Below are 24,988 nucleotides of genomic sequence, written 5' to 3'. Positions count from 1 at the left end.
TTGTTGCAGTTTTTGAGAAAATGTAAATACTAATATACCTTCTGCTAACAGGCAGCACCAAGTTTACAGTACATTTTAAAATTCTCCAATTTACCTCTAACTTTCTGAGAAGGAAGATTTCTGGGCTATAATCAAAGTCCTGTTGTTTGAGCATATAGTGCTTTGTTTTCTATTAGAGGCTAGCACTCTTTCCCATGTAGATATTCTTTGAATTATACTGAACATGTTTAAACTTGCAAAACCAATCTAACACCTTCAGAAAAACTAATGACCAAATAAAACAATTCCCCTTGGCTTTCCTGAGAAATGGATGGCTTTGTCATACATATATCTCTGACACCTGCATTTCAGCTGCATGTTTTTGTTATAGAAAAAGGACATGCTTTTTTTAAATCCTGATTTTCTTCTTTTCATTTCTTTGAGCTGAATTTAGAAAAAACAGATATCAACAATGTGAAACTCATCTTTTTCCCCTTTTGGCAAAAATATTTTAATAAAACTTCTCAGCTAGTTTTTGCTTTGTGTATGTATGTGTGTATGCCACACAAACACACACATAATTTTGTACATATCATACATAATGAGATAGATACATTATACACACACACATACACACACAAAGTGGTTTCTTAGAGCATAAGTTGATAGGGCAGGACTAGAAACCATGACAATTGGTTACTGATAAAATAAACAGAGGTTGTAATGCATGGAAATGTCAGATACTCAGGGGCAAGAATTAGGACTGACACAGTCATCAGTGCAACTAGACTTGATGTGAGATGGAAAATGCAAGCTCACATTTTTTCAGAATATTTTATTCCTTTTCATATTACCTATTTTATGTACAAAAACATGAAATATGTATTTATAAAAGGAAAAGAATTAAACATGTCTGCTTTCTCATCAGTGTATCCTAGACAGTACCTCACAGAATCTAAAGGAAAACAACAAGTATTATAGTTAAAGTGTGAGCTAGTTTTGTGGCTGAATTCATGAAAAGTTTTATGTGAGTATCACTGGCTAGGGAAATCTACATTCAAGTGTTTTTTTTTTGTTTGTTTGATAAAATTCTGGAGCCAAAGTCAAATACTGGAATGTGTTGTTTTTTTCCAGATTGCATTTCCCACCTTACTTCCTCCTAGCAACTGTGAAAAACAGCTGAAAAATAAATTTCTCAAGTAACATATTAACATAGCATAGATGGTATGGTTTGCAGAATAGTGATAAATCACAGACTCTTATTTTCCAGTATGATCCTGATTTTTGAATAATTACTTTATTTTGAATCAATATGACTCGATCAGTATGTAATTAAATATGACTTATTTAAAAATTAGAAATGAAGAATAACAAAAATATGTGATGGCAGAAAACTTTATAACATTAAATAATGAAGTTGGTAAAAAGGATAAAAGTTAATGACATAGAAAATTATCTTAGTATGGTACAGAAAGAACAACAACAACAAGTAAAAACAATTATATTCAATGGTAAATATTAAAAGCATTCCATCTAAAATTAGGGATGCTACTATCACTAATTTTGTTCAAAATAGAACAGAGAACCCAGTTCAAAATGTTCATCAAGATAAAAGAGAAAGAAAGTATATATGCATTAGATGTTTAACTGTTCAGTATAAGCATAGTTTAACAAAGATGTCAAACTATACTTATAATCATCTGAAAGCACCTAAAACCATTTAAATATTAAACTTAATTAGATTATTTAGTATGGTTGTTAAATATTAGATCATTTTCCCACATTAAACTATATTTCTATAAGACAACAGTAAATAATCTTTACAAATGCAACAATGCTATATAATAAATATTTGGAAAAAATGGGCTTTTACTTGAAAAAAGATGTGAATCCTTTTTAACACAATATAAAGGGTAGACTCTAGTTAAATACCTACATGTGAAAGGTAAAACCACAATGTAAACGTAGAAAAAAAAATCTAAGTGAAAACCTGTGTGGTCTGGGAGTGGTGAAGAACTTTTTAAAATGAAATTTCAAAACAAATGGTAAAGCAAGAATTTGATTCAGGTACAATGAAGTTAAGAATTTCTTATAACAGAGAACATGATAGACAAATAATAGAGCAGAGGGCCTCATAATAGCTAAGATACTTGTGAAACAGAACAAGCCGGAGGGAAGATTTAAAAGCTTATAAATATAAAGGCTTGGTGTTTGGCCTAAGAATGGGCAAATAAACCAATGGAATCAAATAAAGAACTCAGATATAGAGCATATGGGAATTGAAATATGACATATTGGTATCATACATCAGTAGAGAAATGATTAATAAATGGAAAAAAATAAATAGCAAAAATTCCTCAAAGAAATTGGCTCCCTACATGGCACACAGCAAAACAAAACAAAACAAAAACTTTATAAAATAATATAACATAAGTCAATTCCAAAGACCTTTAAAACTATTTGAAAAATATATAAGAAGTTATCTTTGTGACCCTGAGAATAGAGAGAAATTTCTTTAACAGTACACACCAGAAAAATGAAGAAAATGAAGAACTATAATTCATTAAAAGAAACAATGAAGTAAAAAGGCAGACTTCAAACAGTGATGAGAATGGCTATTCATATAATTAACAGAAAAAGTAATCACCAGAAAATATTATAAGCTCTTAAAAATTAACAAAAATATCATAGAAAAATATATAAAATTTGTAAATAAGTATTCAATAAATGAAAAAACTCAATGGCCAATATACCTATAGACAAAGCCATATTCAACCCCCATCACAGTAATGGAAATTAAAACCCCACTGTGGTGTTATTTTATAGTTACAAGACTAGCAAATTATAAAAGACAGAAAAGATCAAATGCGATAGACAACACTACTGAAAAATCAGTACAGTCATTTAGGGAAATAGTTTGGTTTTAGGTAATCAACTTCAAGATGTACTTTTCCTATGATCTGGCAAATTTCTATTGGCAAATATTCCAGAAGACACGAAAATGTTTACAGTAGCATTGTTTATAACAATGAAAAGGTCAGATAACTCAATTCATCCACAGGAGAATGAACAAATTTTAGTACATTCATATAATTGACTATAGTACAGCAGTAAAAATAAACAAATGTCACTATATTTACTGAAATGGATAGATTTGAGAAACCTAATACTGAGTGGCAAAGCAAATGTGGAATATGTACATTTGTTACCATCACAAAAGTGCAAAAACAAGCAAAAATAAATAATGTTGATTAAGTATATATGTATATTATACAGAAATGATAAATAAAAAATTTGGGGGGAGGCAAGAGGCAAACAAAGAGAAGTACAGAAAGTGCTTCAATAATATTGTTAATTGAGATATCTGATTCCCAATCCTGTATTAGGTCTAGCCACTGTAACTGTAGGCCTCACAGCAGAAAGCTGCCCTTCCTATGCCAGACTTGCTGCACAGGCAGTATTTACAGTCTCCACAGGTAGTGGCAGTCAAGGTCTCAAGGTCAGTGGATGCTCTTTCACAGCATCTTCATTCCAAGGTTCTTTATCTGAGACAGTGCACAGAGGTCTTTTTCAGTTGCCTCTGCTGAGGCCTCTTTTTGGGGATTAGAAGAGGATAACTTGAGGGCAGTTTTCTCCATTGTGACTCCATATCCAATTTTTTTTTCTCACTAGTAGCCCTTCCTCCATGTTATTCTCCCCCTGACTCCAGGACCCATAAAACTGTTGGAGACTTAGTTTCTGTACAGTGAGTCAATCCCCACATCTGCTCTGTTCCACCTGACCCTGGGCCAGTATGCTTATTCTATGGAGAAAATGTAAAAGGGGGTATGCATTTTCTCTATGTTTAGATTTGCTTATGCCATTGTAGCAAGTGATTGAAAGCTTAATTCTCTCCTTTTTGGTGTGTTGCTTTACTTACTTAGTTACCTGACAGTTCAGCTCTTGCCCAGTTCAGCTGAGCTTGTGATACTAAAATACTTCTTAAATTGAATGATGTAATAAAACTATTTTGAACTTCTACCATAAAAAATGTATGATATAATCAAGTTCTACTTTAAACACATACATGTGTGTATGTTGCATGTGATGCTCTCATATCCTCACTTTTCTATGGATGCCTAATGATATGCATTTACATGTATTTATATGTAGGTGTTAATGTCTGGGTTTTACTACTTTTAATTTTATCATGTACTAAAGCAGGAACACACTGTATATCATTGCTTGTTTTTCTAAAACAGTAAGTTCAAAGGTATCTTAATATTGTACCATATAATCCATCTTAATTTGTTTAGTCTCCTGTGTAAGTATTAAATTTTTTTTTAAATCAAGGTCTATGGCACTCTTCTGCTCCACATAGGACAAATAAGACAAAAATCACAAAGGAACACCTATTCGAATTATTGCTTCACTTTTACTTCAGAATAGAAAAAGACAAAGGAAAATGTGGGATTATAGTATTTAAAGTAACTGAATGTAAAGTAGAAGACAGGATAAAGGAAACTTCTTTTTATAATTTTTTTTTAGTTGTTGATAGACCTTTTTTATTTATTTATATGTGGTGTTGAGAATGGAACCCAGTGCCTCACACATGCCAGCCAAGTGCACTACTACTGAGCCACAGCCCTCACCCAGAATACAGGGAACATCTTAAAGAACAAAAACGAAATTATAAATATTCTCCTTTTGGGTATGAATTCTTTATGTAAAGCTGATTTTTCTCATATTTGATTTTCTATTATATTTTGGACTAAATGTTATAGTTTTAAACCTATTTATACCAAATCCTAGATAATATTTTTAGTTACTAACCAAATTATAAAGACATAAGGGCTTACTGAGTATCCTTAAACTACTTTATTCATTTGAACCACTGTGCAAAGTTATATTGGTCCTTCACTTACTTCCTTCAAACTTAAGAGATTTAGTGTATCAATTTATTTTTTGCCTCCACCATTCAGGCTCTGCTTTGGGTCTTTGTCATCACTGTATTGGTCTTATTTTCTTATGTAGAAGTTCCTCCTGTTCTCTGAAGATCATGATTCCCCTATCTGTCCCCATAATACCATAAGTTGTAAATGCTAAAACTACATAGTAATTCATGCTCTTACAAACCAAGAATTTATAAAAGATGACTTTATATTTTATGTCCATGTTGTATGGTCATACAGTAACACATTCTTTAAGCTCAAAATGGTCTTAGTTTCATTCAGTCTTTACAACTAGCATATTAATTAGGTGGGGCAGATAAAATCATTTACACTTTATCTGAATACAAGCAATAGAGGTGCTCATGACATTCCTGAAATCATATAGCTACTTAGACCTGAACCTAGACACTGGTATACCATTCTCAGACCACTGTGCAGTTCTGTGATACCCTCTACTCCAAGGCTCTGTCACTTTCTACTTGTCCTAAACTTGTGCTAGAATTATAATATATTAAACTACATAAATTTAGCTTGTGATAATTGAATTAATAAAAATTTTTATTAAAAGTTCTAGTGCTTTTGTCAAATAGTTTTTATCAAATCTGATACTTGTGAGATGCTTGTTTATCATCTATATATTAACCACTGATGGAAAGGCAAAGTTAATTTATTTTTATTTTTATGAATTTTTAACTGATATACATATTAATGAGGTATGATATTATGTTTTTGATAAAGCATATATTGTAATGTTTAAATCAGTTTAGATATATCTATATCTTCAAACATCTATCATTATTTTATGGTGAAAATATGCAATATCTTTTCTTCTAGCTTTTTGAAATATACAGTACATTATTATTATCTATAGTATATTCAATAGCACACCTGGACTTCTTACTTTTATCTAACTGTAACTTAGAACCCAATGACCAACCTTTCTCCATCCACCTTCCCTCTTATTCTCCTCAGGAAAGTCAATTTAATACTGGTTTCTCTCAAATTTGCTTTCAATGTACAGACTTCATTTTCTTCATATGTATATTTGTAGCTTTCAGCAAGGAGATAGTTGGCAAAACCTTTACTTAAATTAGATCAGTACAGAAATATATCCACTAACATTTTTAAGAACAGGAAGAAATTAGGTATAAGAACAGGCTTGGAAAAATGGACAGAGTTACAAGAATTTTATTTTGGGTCGGGGATGGGTAGGTATTAGTTTCCTTACCTCCAAAAAGATGAAAAGCTTTTCTGCAGCTTGGTAGAGGCCATTTTGCAGAGCTGGACTTCTGAAAGCTTTGTTTAATTTTCAAATATTCTTTAGTAAAGAATTTTTTTGTGGCATTGTTCAGTTCTGGAGTAAAGCAAAAGAAAATAGTATCTTAAAAATTAATTGGAGTAAATCGGCAAGAACATGAGAGATTATTGGTGCAATATTTTGATAATAAATTCAGATATCTTTAAATCCATGAAGACAAAAGTAGATTCAGAAAAAAATTCAAAAAGATTTTTAAAATTTCAAATAAACATAGCCAAACTCACACATGATGAAACTTTGATATAACTATACAAGGAACATTCATTTACTGAGTAGCTTTGACATCAGGTACTATAGGTATGCAGGACACAAGGATAAATAAACATAATCCCTCCCCTCCAGAAAACTACAGACTAAAATATGGAAATAACCAGGTGGATGAAAAAAGGGAAGTCATGTGTTATGGGTTTAGCAACAGAATAGCTAGAATACAATCAGGGTTTAGGAGTGAGTGAAAATAGTCATTTGATCTAGAACTTTTTACTTCATAATATATTTCATTCTATATGTGATGTATTGAGCATCTTACTGAGTCTAATGTTGCAGATTTGAGAGTTGTAAAACTGTAAAAATAAATTCTCAACCCTCAGAAACTTTGCAAGTGATTTTAAAAGGGTATTCATCTGAAGTATACACAGATCAATCAGAGACCACACTTGATCTTCTCTGTAGTGGAGTCTCTGTATAAAAGCCAAGGAAAGAAAGTTATGATCAGTGTCATACCCTTCACTGAAGAAGTTCTTAGGTCAGTGCAGAGTTGGTAACTGACCTGAGAATAAATGAGGCTTTCATCAGCCAACCCTTCTTACTTTCATTCTATAGTTATCTCCTGACACACTTCCTCAGCTTCCTTTCTACCTTAAGCTTGGAGCTTCAGCAATACAGTTTCTGAATTTTTCCCAATCTCTACCTTAGATTGATTTTTACTTATGAAATTCAAAGAGAAAACTAATTCACAGAGTTTATATTCAACAACAGGAACAATGTAAAAAATAGACTACTCCAGATAAGTGAGGTTATGTTTTTTTTTTTTTTTGAGATTCAAAGGGATTAATTTTATTATGTATAAACATTTTTTTGTGACTAATATACATAACTAAAATTTTAAAAAATAATTTTAATGCTAAAGCAAATAAGATGGAAGAGCATATATGTGTTTTCTAAATATTTTTTTAGTTGTCAATGGACCTTTATTTTTTTATTTTTATTTTTTTTTTATTGTGGTTATGTTTTAAGCTGAAGCTACAACTCCCTTGATGATTCCACACCCATGAACCAAAAATTCAAGCATATAAGGTAGGGAAATAAAGGTACTTGGGGATTTGGGGAAGTGACAGAATAGAGGAGGTTGCTTTTCTAGGTGTGAAACCAAGAAAGTATATAAGCAGCTTCTCAGCATGGTGGGTGGTGAAAAAAAATGAAAAGGAGACTTTACTGGGAACTAATGCTGGACATCAAAACAGATTGGGGACTCAGGAGGCTGAGTATAATAATATAAGGAACAAATCCCCAGTGACAATTGGGGAGGCCTGTGGCATGTTTGGATACTAAGAGATCTGAGATCAGAGACACTGCTTGGTACATTATTCTTGTGTGGGAAAGGGGCTGTTTCTCTCCTAGCTGCTCGTGGACAGAGAAAATAGCCTTTCTGCAGTGCATCATGGGGCTGGCAGCCATGGAGGCTAATTCCCGGCAAATCAAGGCTTGACAAATCCACATCACATGGCATAGAGAGTGATAAAGTGATCAGGAGAGGGTAAGATGCAGAGAGGGATTGAGGCTACACCCCTTCCACTCCAGTCGGGCTGCTCATAGGACTGGCTGGGAGGGATACACCCAACATGGACTTTGAAAGAACAGGGACGAGACAGATTGAGGTTAAAGATTGAACCTGAGAGACAGAAACACAGAGTCTACAGATGATGAAGGGGAGAAAGAATTGACTGTTATGCCACACAGGTGGAACCCAGAGTCTCCCAGCATGGACAGGCAACTGCTGGGCCTTAGAGTTGCACTGATTTAAAATCTCTAGACAAATCACCACTCAATGAAAAAACTGCATCCTATCTAGGCCTAAGCCCTGACTGCAGGAAGTCTGCCTACAGGATCTCCTCTCACATTCCAGTGACCCCACCCTGAGGGTGCAACAGGCATCATATTCCAGTCCACCCTACCCAACACTGCTAACAAGGGAAGACAAGAATTTTTTGAAATCCAAGAGAAATGATTCTTTAACTTTCCATTGAGAACTTTTTTCCCATCTTGTTTTCTGTTTAATTGTGACAAGAATGGACCACACACACACACACACACACACACACCTCTTTTTCCAAATTTCTAGTATTATTTAAGGGCAGTTATCTTCCATCACACAGTCTTTTAAGGGATAGAATATTTGATTAATATATTTTGTATTCTTTTAATTTTACATAAAAATTTTTATTTTTCTCTCACTTAAAAGTTTCCCTTGATTCTCTTTCTCTATTTTGTCTGCTAACAGAAAATTTGTATTGATTTCTCTTTCACTAATCCTTCGATTTTTTGGCTTCTATTTTCTCTCTTCCTCCCTCATAATCATCATATGTAACATCACTTCTATTTTAATCCTTTTCAACATTTGAAATTATTAACACTTTTGTAAATTTACTATTTTTTAGTGTGGTTAATAACTAATCACATCATTTTTGTTTATTGTGATAATTATCATTGTAGACATCATAGAAGGAACTATTTGGTTTAATGGTATATATTATTTGCATTAGTTATTATTATTATTTGTCTCCCCATAAATTGAGGTACTAGAAACCTTCAAGGATACTATAAGTCCACAGGGATACTCCTGCTCCAGACTATTACATGGGTAGATACAAAAACAACATGAAAAAGCAAGGGAAAACTCACTCCAAACAAATCAAAATACAACAAAAACAGAATCCATCAATACCCAGGTGGAAGGAGTTTAGGAAGTTCACTATTAAACTGATCTATGAGGTAAAGAATGATGAAAGGAATGAAATCAGAGAGAAAATACAAGACATGAAAGATCACTTCAATAATGAGAGATTCTAAAAAAAAATCAAGCAGAAATTATAGAAATGAAGGACTCAAAAAACCCAAATTAAGTTGGGGATGGTGAACCACGCCTGTAATCCCTGTGGCTTGGGAGACTGAGACAGAAGGATCATAAGTTCAAAGACAGCCACTCACTGCAAAAGTGAGGTGCTAAGCAACTCAGTGAGACCCTAACTCTAAATAAAATACAAAATAGGGCTAGGGATGTGGCTCAGTGGTCAACTGCCCCTGAGTTTAATCCCTGGTACCCCCTCCAAAAACAAACAAACAACAACAAAACAAATTAAAAATTCAATGGAGGGTTGGGGTTGTGGCTCAGTGGTAGAGCATAGCCAAGCATGTATGAGGCACTAGGTTCAATTTTAAGCACCACATATACATAAATAAAGTCCCATGACAACTAAAAAAATATTAAAAATAAAATCAATGAAAAGCATCACCAGCAGACAAAACCATAGGGAAGAAAGAGTTTCAGGCAATGAATACAGAATATATAATCTTAAAGTTGACCATAGAGAAAGATGTTAATAGAGCATAAACCGAACTTCCAAAAATATGGGATAACATTAAAAGAACAAATATAAGATTTATTGAGATAAATGAAGGCTTGGAGACATAAACCAAAGGAATGCACAATATTTTCAATGAAATAACATCAGAAAATTTCTCAAGTCTTAAAAATGGAATGAAAAAATCAAATACAAGAAGCTTATAGGACCCCAAATATACAAAATTACAGCAGACCCACACCAAGCACATTATTAGGAAAATGCACAACATACTGAATAAGGATAGAATTTTAAATGCTACTAGAGAAAAATGACTGGTCACATTTAGAGGGAAACCTAGATCTGATTTTCAACTCAGACCCTCAAAGCTAGAAGGTCTTAGAATAGTGTATACAAACCTGAAAGAAAATGAATGCCAGCCAAGAATACTATACCTAGCAAAATTAAGCTTCAGAATTGACAAATAAAAATTTTCCATGATAAACAAAAGTTAAAAGAACTCACAAGTGTAAGCTTGGACCATAAAACATAAAATGAATAAAATATTTCATGAAGAGGAAATGAAAAATAAAAATGAAACAAAGGGAAGAACTACACTAGAAGAATGGACAATCAAAGAAGAAACTAATTCAAACTAAAAACCAGAAATAAATCAAAATGGTAGGGAATAAAAATCATATTCTCAATAATAACATTGAATATAAATGGCCTAATCTCATCAATCAAAAGAAAAACTGGGAGTTTGATTAAATAACAAAACCCAACAATATGGTGTCTCTAAGAGAAACTCACTTAAGAAGCAAAAACATCCACAGACTGAAGGTAAAAGCATTGGGAAAAAAACACCACATATCATTCCCATGGATCTTGTAAATAAGCAGGGATTTCTTTTCTCCTATTAGATAAAGTGGACTTCCAGCCAAAATTAAACATTTAATTCTGTTTAAGGGAATTATACATCAACAAAATATAACAATTGTAAATGTTTATGCCCCAAACAACGGAACATATATGTACATCAAACAAGCCCTCTCAATTTCAAGAATCAAGTAGACCACAACACAATAATACTGGGTGACATTAACACATCTCTCTCATCACTAGATAGATGCTCCAAAGAAAAACTAAATAAAGAAGCTATAAAACTAAAAAATACAATTAACATTTTAGAATTAACAGACATATAAAAATATTTCATCCATCAATGATTGAATGTGCTTTTTTTCTCAGCAACACACAGATCCTTCTCTAAAATATACCATATCTTAGGACAAAAAGTAACTCTTAGAAAATAAAAAAATAGAGAAAATATCTAGCATTCTATCAGATCATAGTGGAATGAAATTAGAAATCAACGATAAAAAATGGAAGCTACTCTAACACCTGGAGACTAAATAATACACTATTGAGTGACAAATGGATAGCAGAAATCAGGGGTGAAATAAAAAATACTTAGAGGTAAATAAGAATAGCAATATAATATATCAAAATATCTGGGAGACTATAAAGGCAATTCTAAGAGGAAAGTGCACTGCAATAACCTCATTAATTAAAAGAATAGAAAGTCACAAAATAAGTAACCTAACATTACAACTCAAGGCCATAGAACAAGAACAACAAATCAACACCAAAAGCAGAAGACACAGCATCATTAAAATCAGACTGAAATCAATGAAATTATAATAAACACAAAACAAACAAAAATAATAATTAAAAGCTCATTCTTTGAATAAAATTGATAAAAAACTTAGCCAAGATAATAAAGAAAAAGAATGAAAAACTCAAATTACTAAAATTTATAATGAAAAAAAGAAATATCAACAAATACTACTGAAATACAGACAATAATCAGAAACTACTTTGAAAATTTATATTCCAATAAAATAGAAAATCTTGAAGACATTGAAGAAATTGAATCAAGAGGACACAGAAAATATAAACATATCTATTTCAAGCAATGAAACTGAAGACACCATCAAAAGTTTACCAATGAAGAAAAGCCCAAGACTAGATGAATTCTCAGTTGAGTTCCACTAGAACTTAAAAGAAGAACTAACACGGTCTTCTTCAAATTATTCCATGAAATAAAAAAGGAGGGAACCCTTCCAAATTCATTCTAATGAAGACAGTATCACCCTGGTATCAAAACCAAACAATGACACGTCAAGGAAAGAAAACTTCAGACTAGTAACCTTGATGAACATAAATGCAAAAATTGTTAAAACAATGGCAATTTACATATAAAACATATTTAAAAAATAGTGCAAAATGATCAAGTTAATTTTATCACAGGGATGAAAGGTTGGTTCAACATACAGAAATCAATAAACATAAGAATAGCATGATTATCTCAATAGATGCAGAAAAAGCACATGACAAAATACAGCATCCATTCATGTTCAAAACACTAGAAAATGTAGAACAGTAGGAATATACCTGCAACATTTTATGAGCTACATACATAAAACCCAAAGCCAACATCATTCTAAATGCAGAAAAATTAAAAGCATTTCCCATAAAAATTGAAACAAGATACTGATGCCCTCTTTTACCACTTCTATTCAACACAGTCCTGGAAACTCTAGCCAGAGCAATGAGACAAAAGAAAGTAACTAAAGGGATACAAATAGGAAAAGAAGAGCTCAAACTATCTGTATTTGTTGACAACGTGATCCTATATTTAGAAGACCCAAAAAACTCCACCAGAAAACTTCTAGAATTCATAAATGAATTCACCAAGATAGCAGGATACACAATAAATTGTGTTAAATTAATTTTAATTTTGGGTTAATTAATTGTGTTAATTATTTCTTTAACCCAGAAATAAATTTTGTTCCTATATGACAATGATGAATCAGCTGAAAGAGAAAATTTTTAAAAAACTATCTCATTCACAATAGCCTTAAAAACCAAACCAACCCAAACAAGCAAACAAAAAAACCTTAGGAATTAATCTAATAAAAGAGGCAAAAGACCTCTACAATAAAAACTACAGAACACTAAAGAAAGAAATTGAAGAGGACCTTACAAGATGGAAAGACCACCCAAGGTCTTGAATAGGCAGAATTTATATAGTCAAAATAGCCAAACTACCAAAAGTGGTATATAGATTCAATGCAAATATCATCAAAATTTCAGTGACGTTCTTCATAGAAATATAAAAAGCAGTTATGAAATCCATTTGGAAAAACAAGAAGTCCAGAATAGTTAAAGCAATAATTTGTTAAAAAAAAAGTGAAGCAGGAGCCATCACAATATCAGACCTTAATTCATACTACAGAGCTAGAGTAACAAAATTGGCATGATTTTGGCACCAAAACAGGCAAGAAGACCAGTGGAATAGAATAGGAGACACAGAGACAAATCTACATAAATATAGTTACCTCATACTTGATATAGGCTCCATAAACATACACTGGAGAAAGGTATCCTCTTCAACAAATAGTGCTGGGAAAACTGGAAATCCATCTCTAACAGAATGAAATTTAACCCCATCTCTCACCCTGCACAAAACTTAACTCAAAGTGCATCAAGGACCTATACTAGAACAGACACTAGAAAAAAATATAGGCTACTAGAAAAAAATATAGGCTCAACACTGAAACATATTGGCTCAGTAACTGTCTTCTTGAACAAAATTCCTAAAGCATAGGAAGTTAAAATCAATAACCAATAAATGGGATGCATCAAACTAAAAAAATTCTTCACAACAAAGGAGACAATTAATAATGTAAACAGACAGCCTAGAGAATGGAAGAAAATATTTGTCACCCTAACCTCAGATCTGCAGCACTAATCTCCAGGATATACAAAGAACTCAAAAAACTTAAATACAAAATAATAATAATAATAATAATAATAATAATAATAATAATAACCACCCAATCAATAAATGGGCAAAGGAACTGAATAGGCATTTCATATGAGAAGAAATACAAATGGTCAACAAATATATGAAAAAATGTTCAATGTCTCTAGCAATTAGAGTAATGCCAATTAAAACAACACTGAGATTCCATCTCACTCCAGTCAGAATAGCAATTATCAAGAATACAAGTAACAATAAATGTTATCGCAAGGATGTGGGGAAAGAGTGCACTCATACTTTGCTGGTTGAACTGCAAATTGGTGAAATCACTCTGGAAAGCAGTGTGGCAATTCCTCAAAAAACTAGGAATGGAACCACTATTCACCCAGTTACACCAACTCCTTGGCATATCCCCAGTAGTTAAAATCATCATACTACAGTGACACAGCTACAACAGTGTTTATAGCAGTTCAACTCACAATAGCTAAGTTATGGAACCAACCAAGGAACCCTCCAACAGTTGAACAGATAAACAAATGTGATACACACACACACAGTGGAATATTACTCAGCCATGAAAAGGAATGACTCTATGACTTTTGCTGGTAAATATATGGATATGGAAACTTTAATGCTAAGAGTGATACACTGGTAGACCTAAACTAAAGGTCAAATGTTTTCTCTGATATGTGGATGATAATAGAAAACAAGGTGGGGATGGAGGGGAAGAATAGATGTTCAGTGGATTAGACAAAGGTGAATGAATGGAAGGGAGTGGGGATAGAAATAGGAAAGATAGTAAATGAATAAGACAGAACTTGCTAGATCCAAGGTGGTGATCTAGAGGGAGACTGAACTCCTTGTCACTTGGGATTCAAACAGAGAAAATACTGTTTCTCTACAAAGTAGCAGTCATTGCCAACTGATCCCGTTGTTTACCCCCCATTCGTATGCAGCAATCCTCTGCCGTCTACCAGCATATCGCCTGCTTTTTTGAGCATAGATTGCTTGCTGACTGCCGCCTATTAGTTGCCATTTGCCCACTCACCTGCCTATTGCTGGCCCATTGCCTGCAGCCTGACCTTCACCTGAGGATCGCCTGCCGTTAGCCTGCAGACTGGCCACAGACCTCCAGTGGATTGTCTGCTGCCCACTGTCTCATACTGCCTAGAAGTCCACAGTCACAGTGCTCACAGATGCAGGTTTGGTTACACCCGGCTTCAACCATCTTGGGACACCTACCAGGGACTGCAAGTTGGCTGCTGCCACTGCCACTATCTCAGGGCACAGCTGTCTCAATCTGGGGACACCAGCCAGGGTCTGGAGATACATTGTCAAGGTACCTGCTGGTCTGGTTGCACCTGAGGTCTTTCTTCTGGGTGTACTAGTAGCTGCCATCTGGCTACTTCTTTGCAGGGTCTCTCTTTTGTGTGAGCACATCCATGGTGGTCTCTCTGCAAGTTGAAATGGCATTGAGATCTTCTGACTACAGCAAGACAGAACCTGGGGAATCTGAAGCCCAGGTCCACCAGATTGCAGCTGGGTTTGTGTGGGCCAGTCTGGGTCTAGAAAGTCTGTGGAACACGAGAGATTAGAGACAGTTCCCTAAGGGGAGCACAGGTTGGAGAAACTAGAAAACCAGAGTCTCTCCAGCTCAGTGAGTCCTGAAATGTATGGGGAAGGAGGGACAACTACAAGGGTGGGAACATTGGAAGAGGATGTGACAACATATTGCTATCATCTTGCCCACCCAAATAGTTTTTTTTACCCAGTGGACTGGAGCTACCATTAAACTTCAGACAAACCAACCTATCCAAAAAGGGAAGCAGAGAAAAAATTTGAAAGCCAACAGAAGCTATTGTTCAATTTTCCATTGAGACTTTCCTTTTTTAAAAATTTTCCCCTCTCTCTCACATATCTACCATCTGAATCCAAATATTTTTCATGCATCAATTTATTAAGAATGGGATGTCTGAATAGTATATTACAGTTTTGTTGTATATCCTTATATTTTTACTTTTAAAAAAAAACCTGTATATATTTTTTCTCTAACCTGTCTCCCTGGATTGTCTTTCTCACTTCTCTCATACTAACAGCCAACCTCTATTAATTCCTCCCTCGCTCTTAGTACATTTTTACCTCTATCTTTTCTCCTTCTCCCTCAGAAACATCATATTAGACTACTTTTGAACCTTATTGTCCATCATTGGAAACAGCAAACCCTTTTATCAAACTTACTGTTTATATTGTAGACAATAATTGAACATATCATTTCTGTTTATTGTGACAAAACTGTAGATGCCTTAATAGGAGCTATTTTGGCTAAAGGAGTATATTGTGTGCATTTGGTGCTGTTAATATTGGTCTCCCTCTTAAAGGTGAGGTAATGGAAGCCTTCAGGGATATTGTGAGTCTACAGGGTAGAAACTGTACTGCCTTACATCTATATTGCTAATGGGAAGACACACAAACAAACACAAAAAATCAAGGGAACACAGTATCTCAAATAAACCAAGATGTTCCAACAATAGAATTTGTAGACAACACAGTAGAAAAAATGTCAGAGAAAGAGTTTAGAAGATACAGAGCTAGACTGATCTTTGAAATAAAGGATGATATAGGAGAGAAAATACAGGAAGATTTATCAGAATAGATGAAGGCATGGAGATACAAATCAAAGGAATGCACAATCTTTTCAATAACATAATATCAGAAAATTTCCCAAATCTAAAGAATGAAATGGAAAATCAAATGCAAGAGGCTTACAGTAGGACCCCAAATGTACAAAATTACAGCAGACCCACAAAACACATTATAATGAGAATGAATGACACACGGAATAAGGATAGAATTTTAAAGGCTGTGAGAGAAAAAGATCAAATTACATATAAAGGGAAACCAATTTGGATTTTAGCTGATTTCTCAACCCAGACCCTCAATGCCAGCAGGTCCTGGAATAACATATATGAAGCTCTAAAAGAGAACAGATGCCAACTGAACATTTTATATACAGAAAAATTAAGATCTATATTTGAAGATGAAATAAAATCTTTCCATGATAAACAACAGTTAAAAGAATTCACAATTAGAAAACCTGCACTACAGAACATTCTCACCAAAATATTCCACAAGAAGGAAATGAGGAAAAAAAAATACAGTGAAAACTGGCAAAGAGAGGAGCTGTATTAAAGGAATGGTCAATCAAAGGAAAAACTAAGTCAAATTAAAAACCAAAAATAAACCAAAATAACTGGGAATACAAATAATGTCTCAATAATAACCATGAATGTTAATGGCCTAAACTTATTAATCAAAAGACACAGACTGGCAGATTGGATTTTTTAAAAAGATCTAACAATATGCTGTCTTCAAGAGACTCACCTCCTAGGAAAAGACATCCACAGACTGAAGGTGATGGGTTGGGGAAAATCTTATTCACTCACATGGACTATGTAAACAACTAGGGGTTTCCATTTTCATATCAGACAAAGTGGACTTCAAACCAAATTTAGTCAGAAGAGATAAAGAAGGACATTTCATACTGCTTAAGGGAATCATACATCAAGAGGATATAACAATCATAAATATTTATGCCCCAAATAATGGAGCATCTATGTACATCAAACAAACCCTTCTCAATTTCACGAATCAAACAGACCACAACACAATAATAATGGAAGACTTTAACACACTGCTCTTACTATTGGATAGATCTTCCAAACAAAAACTAAACAAAGAAACAACAGAACTAAATAACACAATCAATGATATAGACTGAACAGACATATATAGAGCATTTCAACCATATATAGAGTATTTCATCAAGCAAATACTCCTTCTTCCTGGATTTGCTCGATGAAATACTCTATATATGGTATATCTATATACCATACTGTATATATCCAGCACATGGATCTTTGTCCAAAACAGACCATATATTATGCCACAAAGCAAGTCTTAGCTAATACAATAATAATAATAATAATAATAATAAAGACACAACCCTGCATTCTATCTGACCATATTGAAATGAAATCAGAAATCAAGGAAAAAATAAAAAATAGAAGCTACTCCAACACCTGGAGACTAAATAATATGCTACTGAATGGATGGCAGAAGACATCAGGGAGGAGATAAAAAAATTCTTAGAGGTAAATCAAAACCCTGATATATCAAAAATCTTTGGGATGCTATGAAAGCAGTACTAAGAAGAAAGATCATTGCATTGAGCTCATTCATTAAAAGAAAACAAAGTCAACAAATAAAAGACCTAACATTATATGTCAAAACCCTAGAAAAAGAAAAACAAATGAACCCCAAAAGTAGTAGAAGGCAAAAAATAATTAAAATCAGAGCTGAAATCAATGAAATTGAAACAAAAGAAACAACTGAAAACATTGACAAAACAAAAAGTCAGTCCTTTGAAAAAATAAATAAAATTAATAAACACTTAGCCAAGCTAATGAAGAGAAGGAGAGAGAAAATCCAAATTACTAAAATTTGTGATAAAAAGGAAATATCATGACAGACACTATTGAAATATAGTGTCTAATATATAATTAGAAACAACTTTAAAAATTTATACTCAAGTAAAATAGAAAATCTCAAAGACATAAACAAATTTCTAGAGATATATAATCTATCCAAACTGAAACAGGAAGACAGACACAATTTAAACAGATCAATTTCAAGCAATGAAATAGAAGACACCATCAAAACTTACTAACCAAGAAAATCCCAGAACAAGTCAGATTCTTAGCTGAGTTCTACAAGACCTTCAAAGAAGAACTAACATCAACACTTTTCAAATTATTCCATGAAACAGAAAAGGAGGGAACCCTTTCAAACTCATTCTATGAGGCTAGTATCACTTTGATTCCAAACTAGACAAAGACATATCAAGGAAAGAAAACTTCAGAGCAGGATCCCTAATGAACACAGATGCAAAAATTCTCATTAAATAGTGGCAAATCATATACAAAAACATATTTAAAAGATACTGCACCATGATCAAGTGGGGCTCATCCTAGGGATACAAGGTTGGTTCAACATAAAGAAATAAATAAACATAATAGATCACATAACAGACTTAAAGACAAGATACACTTGATTATTTCAATAGATGCAGAAAAAACATTTGACCAAATATAGCACCTCTTCATGTTCAAAATACTAGAAAAACTAGGAATAGTAGGAACATACCTCAACATTGTGAAAATCATCAGTACTAAGTCCAATGTCAACATCATTCTAAATGGAGAAAAATTGAAAGCATTCCCTCTAAAAACTGGAACAAGACAGGAATGCCCCCTTTCAACATTTCTATTCAACAAAGTCCTTGAAACTCTAGCCAGAGCAATCAGACAGATGAAAGAAATTAAAGGGATTCAAATAGGAATAGGAAAAGAAGAACTCAAACTATCACTATTTGCTGATGACATGATTCTATATTTAGAATATCCAAAAAATTACACCAAAAAACTTCTAGAACTAATAAATGAATTTAGCAAAGTAGCAGGATATAAAATCAATACCCACAAATAAAATGCATTTGTATACATAAGCAATGAATCTACTGAAAAAGAAATTAGGAAAACTACCCCATTCACAATAGCCTCAAAAAATTTAAAATTCTTGGGAATCAATCTAACAAAAGAGGTGAAAAACCTTTATAGTGAAAACTACTGAACACTAAAGAAAGAAATTGAAGAAGACCTTAAAAGATGAAAAGATCTCCCATGTTTCTGGATATAAAGAATTAATATTATCGAAATGGCCATACTCCCAAAACTATTATACAGATTTAATGCAATTCCTATTAAAATTCCAATGACATTCTTCATAGAACTAGAAACAGCAATGATGAAATTCATTTGGAAAAATAAGACCCACAGTAGCCATAGCAATCCTTAGAAAGAAGAGTGAAGCAGGAGGCATCAAAATACCAGACATTAAGCTATACTGTAGAGCAATAATAACAAAAATGGAATGGTATTGGCACCACAATAGACATGCAGACTAATGGTACAAAATAAAAGACATAGAAACAAACCTATATAAATAGTTATCTCATACTAGACAAAGGCACCAAGAAAATACATTGGAGAAAAGATAGCCTATGCAACAAATGGTGCTGAGAAATGTGGAAATCCATGTGTAGCAAAATGAAATTAAACCTCTATCTCTCACCCTGCACAAAAGTCAACTCAAAATGGATCAGAGAATTGGGAACTAGACCAGAGACCCCACACCTAATAGAAGAAAAAGTAGGCCCCAATCTTCATCATGTAGGCTTAAGACCTGACTTCCTTAACAAGACTCTCAAAGCACAAGAAATAAAATTAAGACTCAATACTTGGGATGGATTCAAACTAAAAAGCTTCTTCTCAGCAAAGAAAACAATCAATAATGTGAAGAGAGAGCTTACAGAATGGGAAAAAAATCTTTACCACACGCAACTCAGGTAGAGTATTAATCTCCAGGATATAGAAAGAACTCAAAAAACTTAACACCAACCCCCCCCCCAAAAAAAAAACCCAAATAACCCAATCAATAAATGGGCTAAGGAACTGAACAGAAACTTCATAGAAGATATACAATAGATTAACAAACATATGGAAAAATGTTCATTATCTCTAGAAATTAGAGAAACATCAAAACTAGTCTAAATTTCATCCCACTCCAGTCAGAATGGTAATTATAAAGAATATAAGCAATAATAAGTGTTGGAGAGGATGTGGGAAAAAAGGTATCCTCATACATTGCTGGTGGGACGGCAAATTGGTCCAACCACTTTGGGAATCAGTAAGGAGATTCCTCAGAAAACTTGAAATGGAACCACCATTTGACCTAGCTGTCCCACTCCTCAATTTATACCCAAAGGAGTTAAAATCAGCATACTACAATGATACAACCACATCAATGTTTTTAGCCAACCAATTCACAATAGCTAAACTATGGAACCAACAGAGATACCATTCAACATTAAATGGATAAAGAAAATGTAGTAAAAAAAATATACAATGGAATATTACACAGCCTTAAAAATGAAATTGTGGCATTTGTAGATAAGTGGATGGAACTAGAGAACATCATGCTAAGTGAAATAAGCCAATCCCAAAAACCCAAATGTCAAATATTTTCTCTGATAAGCGGATGCTGATCCATAGTGGAAGAGGTAGGGTAGGTAAGAATGAAGGAACTTTGGATTGTGCAGAAGGGAATGAAGAGAGGGGAGGGTCTGGGGTGTGGGAAGGACAGTGGAATGAGAGACATTATTACACTATATATGTATTATTACACTTCTGGTGTGAGTCTGTAACATGTACAGTCAGAATACTGAGAAGTTGTGCTCCATTTGTGTACAATGTACCAAATGCATTCTACTATCATCTATAACTAGCACAGATTTAAAAAAAAATAGAAAAGAGATCCCAGTAGAATAGAAGAAGGGGATCATCAGGGAGAGGGAGGAGAGGAAAAGGGAAGATAATGGGGAATGAAATTGTTCAAATTATACTATTTTATTGTGTGCATATATAAATATGTGATAACAAGTCCAACTGTTAGGTATAGTTATAATGCACCAATAAAAAGGAAAAAAAACAGAAAAAAGTAAGACAGAACTTTTCTATGTTCATATATGTATACATCACCAATGAAACGCCACATCATGTATAACATCAAAAATGGGTCCTAATTAGAATAAGTTATAATCCATGTACATATAATATGTCAAAATACACTGTCCTGTCATCTATACCTAAAAAGAGCAAATAAAAATTAAATTTAAAAAGATATTTTAATAGTCTATACTCATTATATAAGATGAGGTTGTTATGGTTACTATGTTTTTATTTAATCCTGGATATTTGTAGAAGTTAAATCATTTCAAGTTGGATAATCTCATTTTAATTTCTACAGTAACACACAGCTGTTTTATGCAAGCCTACTCAGCTCACTGCCCACAAATAAGCCCTATGTTCAAAATGTTCAAGTACTCATGAGTGTCATTCACACTAATGAAAAGAATGAACGGAGATACCAAATGATGTATAGCACTTTCATTTACAACCATAATGATCTTACAGGACTCACACTGAAGTATTGATGACTATAATTTGGGGAATGTTTTGAGAAATCAAAACCCGTATGATATAAGTTGTATTGTGTTAACAATTCACTATTGGGAAAACTGACTTGTAAATTAGACCATTGTGGGAATCAATAAAGGTTTCATGTGAGAATATAAACCAAGGTGAAAGTTTGGAACTGAAGAAGTCTTATTATTCCTATTCTTTCCCTTCCTTTGTCTCCTCTGCCTCCTTTTTGTTCTTTCCCTTCTTCTCCTCCTGGGAATCTTGTAGTAAGGTCCTAAAATGTTGCTGCAATAACAGGAGAATGCAATTGCGTAACTTTCTCTTATACTGAAAACTTATTTGGAAATGCAATCAAATTCTAGTACAATAGTTCAACAAGACATTAGAAAAATTATCAAATACCTACATTTATGTAAGTGACACAAACTTTTTGTAGGGAGTAGATAAGTAAAAGCAACAATGATGCCTATGATGTTGTGTTTCCTGCTTCAAAGAATTATACAATGTGTTTTTAAGTTATTTAGTAAACCCACATATTAAAACACCAAAGCTGAGAAAGTTTTAAAAAATCTTTATAATACATAAGAAAATTATGATCAGAGAAAGTATTAAAACTTGTGAGATGGGAATAGTACCTTTATGCATACCTGTATGCCCATAACATAATCTTATGAGATTGACAATTTTGGGTGATTTATTTACTTTGTTTGATATGAATAAATGACTGTTAGAAAAGATAGGATCTGAAGTTCTTATCCTACCATTGCTGGGCCAATTAAGATCCAGATTCTAATGCTTTTCATGGAATTTTTTTAAACCAATTTTCTGCCCTGTCTTCTGCAAATATTTATTTTGTACCTGCCATGTACCTGGCACTTTGCTAATCTACCTAGGATTACAGAGATGAATTAAATGTAACTCCTATGTGTAAGGCATTATATTACAGTGTTGATTTCAAAATACCTGGCTATGCACCTAAGCTACTTGTTAAAAAGAAAAATTCTATGATTTTACCCAAAATTGAAGCAGAAGTGCTGTGCTTGTGATATAGGAATCTGTGCTTTCTAATGAGCTCCTTAAGTGATTCTGATGCATAGCTAGATTTGACAGCCTCTGATGAAATGATCTTAATCCCCTTTCTGTTCTAAAATTATCTGAATTTATTTAAATATTTTAAGCCTTATCTTGTTCTTGTATAAAACTGTAATAACCTTACCCAAGGGTGTTTTTCTTTCTATGGATTGTGTTGCTCCATTTCAGTGTCATTTGAGCTTGGAAATATAAGTTTTAGCAATCAATTAAATATTCAAAAACTACATTTCCTAAAATAGTTCGAAGAAACACTAAGAAAAATCCGGAAGCAGTGTAAAAGGTGATGCAAAACATCTGTATCCTCTTCTCAGCAAAAGTTACTATTAGGGAGTCAATGTAGCTTATTATATATGTGATAACTTATTAGATATAATCAATATTTAATATTGTTGAGTATGCTAGAAAAATATAAAAAAGTGAATATCCTGGGAAGCTCTTAAGTCTATTCAAATGATAATACTTTGTTAAATTTGGTGGCAGTAGCAGTAGAAATAACAACATCTTTGTGTGATGCTATCATCAAAAAAGTACATGATTGTCAGGATAAAAGAATTCTAGTTTTCTTGACATGGCTGAATACAAAAGTCAATTACCCACTACATACAATCATAATACAAATTATTACATGGTGTAATTCCATAAACTTTTATGGTATTATATCTAACAATAATGAAGGCATAACTACATATGTATTATGATAATTTTGAAATAGATTGTACCAATAAAGTTTACCACATTGATTTCAGCTCTTCATTTAAATGTTAACTATTTTTAAACTAATATATATAATAAAAAGACAATCCTAAAATTAAATGATTAAGTGCACTGATAATGTTTTTTTCAGGGTGACTTATGAGACTTATTCAGAAGGGGAATATGCTAAAATTATTATAAATATAGGCACAAGTCATTTAAGTGGACCCAATAGTATTATGTTCTAATTTAAGAGGCTAGAGGTGTGTGTTCAGTCATCTCATTCATATTATTAAATGTCTTGTTTACCCAATTTAAATTATTTTCATTATTATAAAAGCTTTTTTTCACAATTCCTTTCTTGGTTCTATGTTGTTTGATACATAATTTTTCACTTTTTTCCAGAGAAGTATAAAAACATGATCTGATCCCAAAGGAAATTTATAACATTATAACAATATTAATAACAACAAGGTTAATTCTCCAAGAGATTTGAATTATAAATTTATAAGGGGGGGCTGGGGATGTGGCTCAAGTGGTAGCGCACTCGCCTGGCATGCGTGCGGCCCGGGTTCGATCCTCAGCACCACATACAAACAAAGATGTTGTGTCCGCCAAAAAATAAATAAATATTAAAAAATTCTCTCTCTCTCTCTCTCTCTCTCTCTCTCTCTCTCTCTCTCTCTCTCTCTTTCTAAAAAAGATTTAGAAGGGATCTTAGCATGAGTGGGTATCCAACTCTCCCACATTTCAATAGATGCTGTGTATGCAGTTCATAGGCATTATTTGGTTCTAGAAAATAATGAGTAGTAAAGGGCACTTGGGTACCATAAAAGAAACAACCTTTACCACCTGATGCTAAATCCCCATTACTTATCATAGCTTTTGGTTTAATAATATCTTGTGAAGTGATCTTTAGAACTTTTTGATTAGCCTCTTTTTACTCATCCCTTAATGTGCTGCTTTTACTATTTTCTAAGGTACATAATATAACAGTTTTCTTTGTAATTTTGAACAAATTAAGAGTAAGGTGAATTAGGATGCTGTGTCAAAGACATCTTAGATCCTTCCTTTACACAGGAATGGAGAAGTGTTAATATATCTGGCATAGAACCTAGTTTGTTGCTATACAATGAAACTCCACCAACTGCCTCAAAGCTATTTTCAGGAACTCTGGGGCAATGTTTAATTTGTACCTCTGCCAGAAGGGCAAGAAAGTTACACTTGCAAAGGGACCCTAACACTTCTGATGAAATTCATTTTGTATCCATGCAAGACACTCAGATGTTTTTAAAGTAAAAACATGAGTTAGAGAAAAATTTGGATCTGAGTTAGAGAAAAATTTGGATATGCTGTTATGGTTTATATACACAGAAAATTCTCCATTCGAATCACAGTTCAAATTAAGTGTTTAAATTGTAGAGGTAGCTTTTGAGACCTTACAGGCCCTCACTATCTGGTGGCTGGATGTCTACCAGTAACTGAAT

The 24,988-nt window shown here is 33.2% G+C and overlaps 1 protein-coding gene across 6 annotated transcripts in view; it reads right to left on the bottom strand.

Annotated features, from left to right (window-relative positions):
• Rnf180 (ring finger protein 180) overlaps positions 1-24,988 on the bottom strand; it is a 204,263-nt gene that overhangs the window by 28,395 nt on the left and 150,880 nt on the right. For all 6 annotated transcript variants that reach the window (XM_077795847.1, XM_026390877.2, XM_077795850.1 and 3 more), the window contains one exon: positions 6,139-6,264. In XM_077795847.1, coding sequence (XP_077651973.1) covers positions 6,139-6,264 — 126 coding nt within the window. The remainder of the gene's footprint in view (positions 1-6,138; positions 6,265-24,988) is intronic.

The sequence above is a fragment of the Urocitellus parryii genome, chromosome 1, assembly GCF_045843805.1.
Source record: "Urocitellus parryii isolate mUroPar1 chromosome 1, mUroPar1.hap1, whole genome shotgun sequence".
Classification (NCBI taxonomy): Eukaryota; Metazoa; Chordata; class Mammalia; order Rodentia; family Sciuridae; genus Urocitellus; species Urocitellus parryii.
Note: the sequence above shows the minus strand (reverse complement) of the source record. Positions and strands in the feature narration are given on the sequence as shown.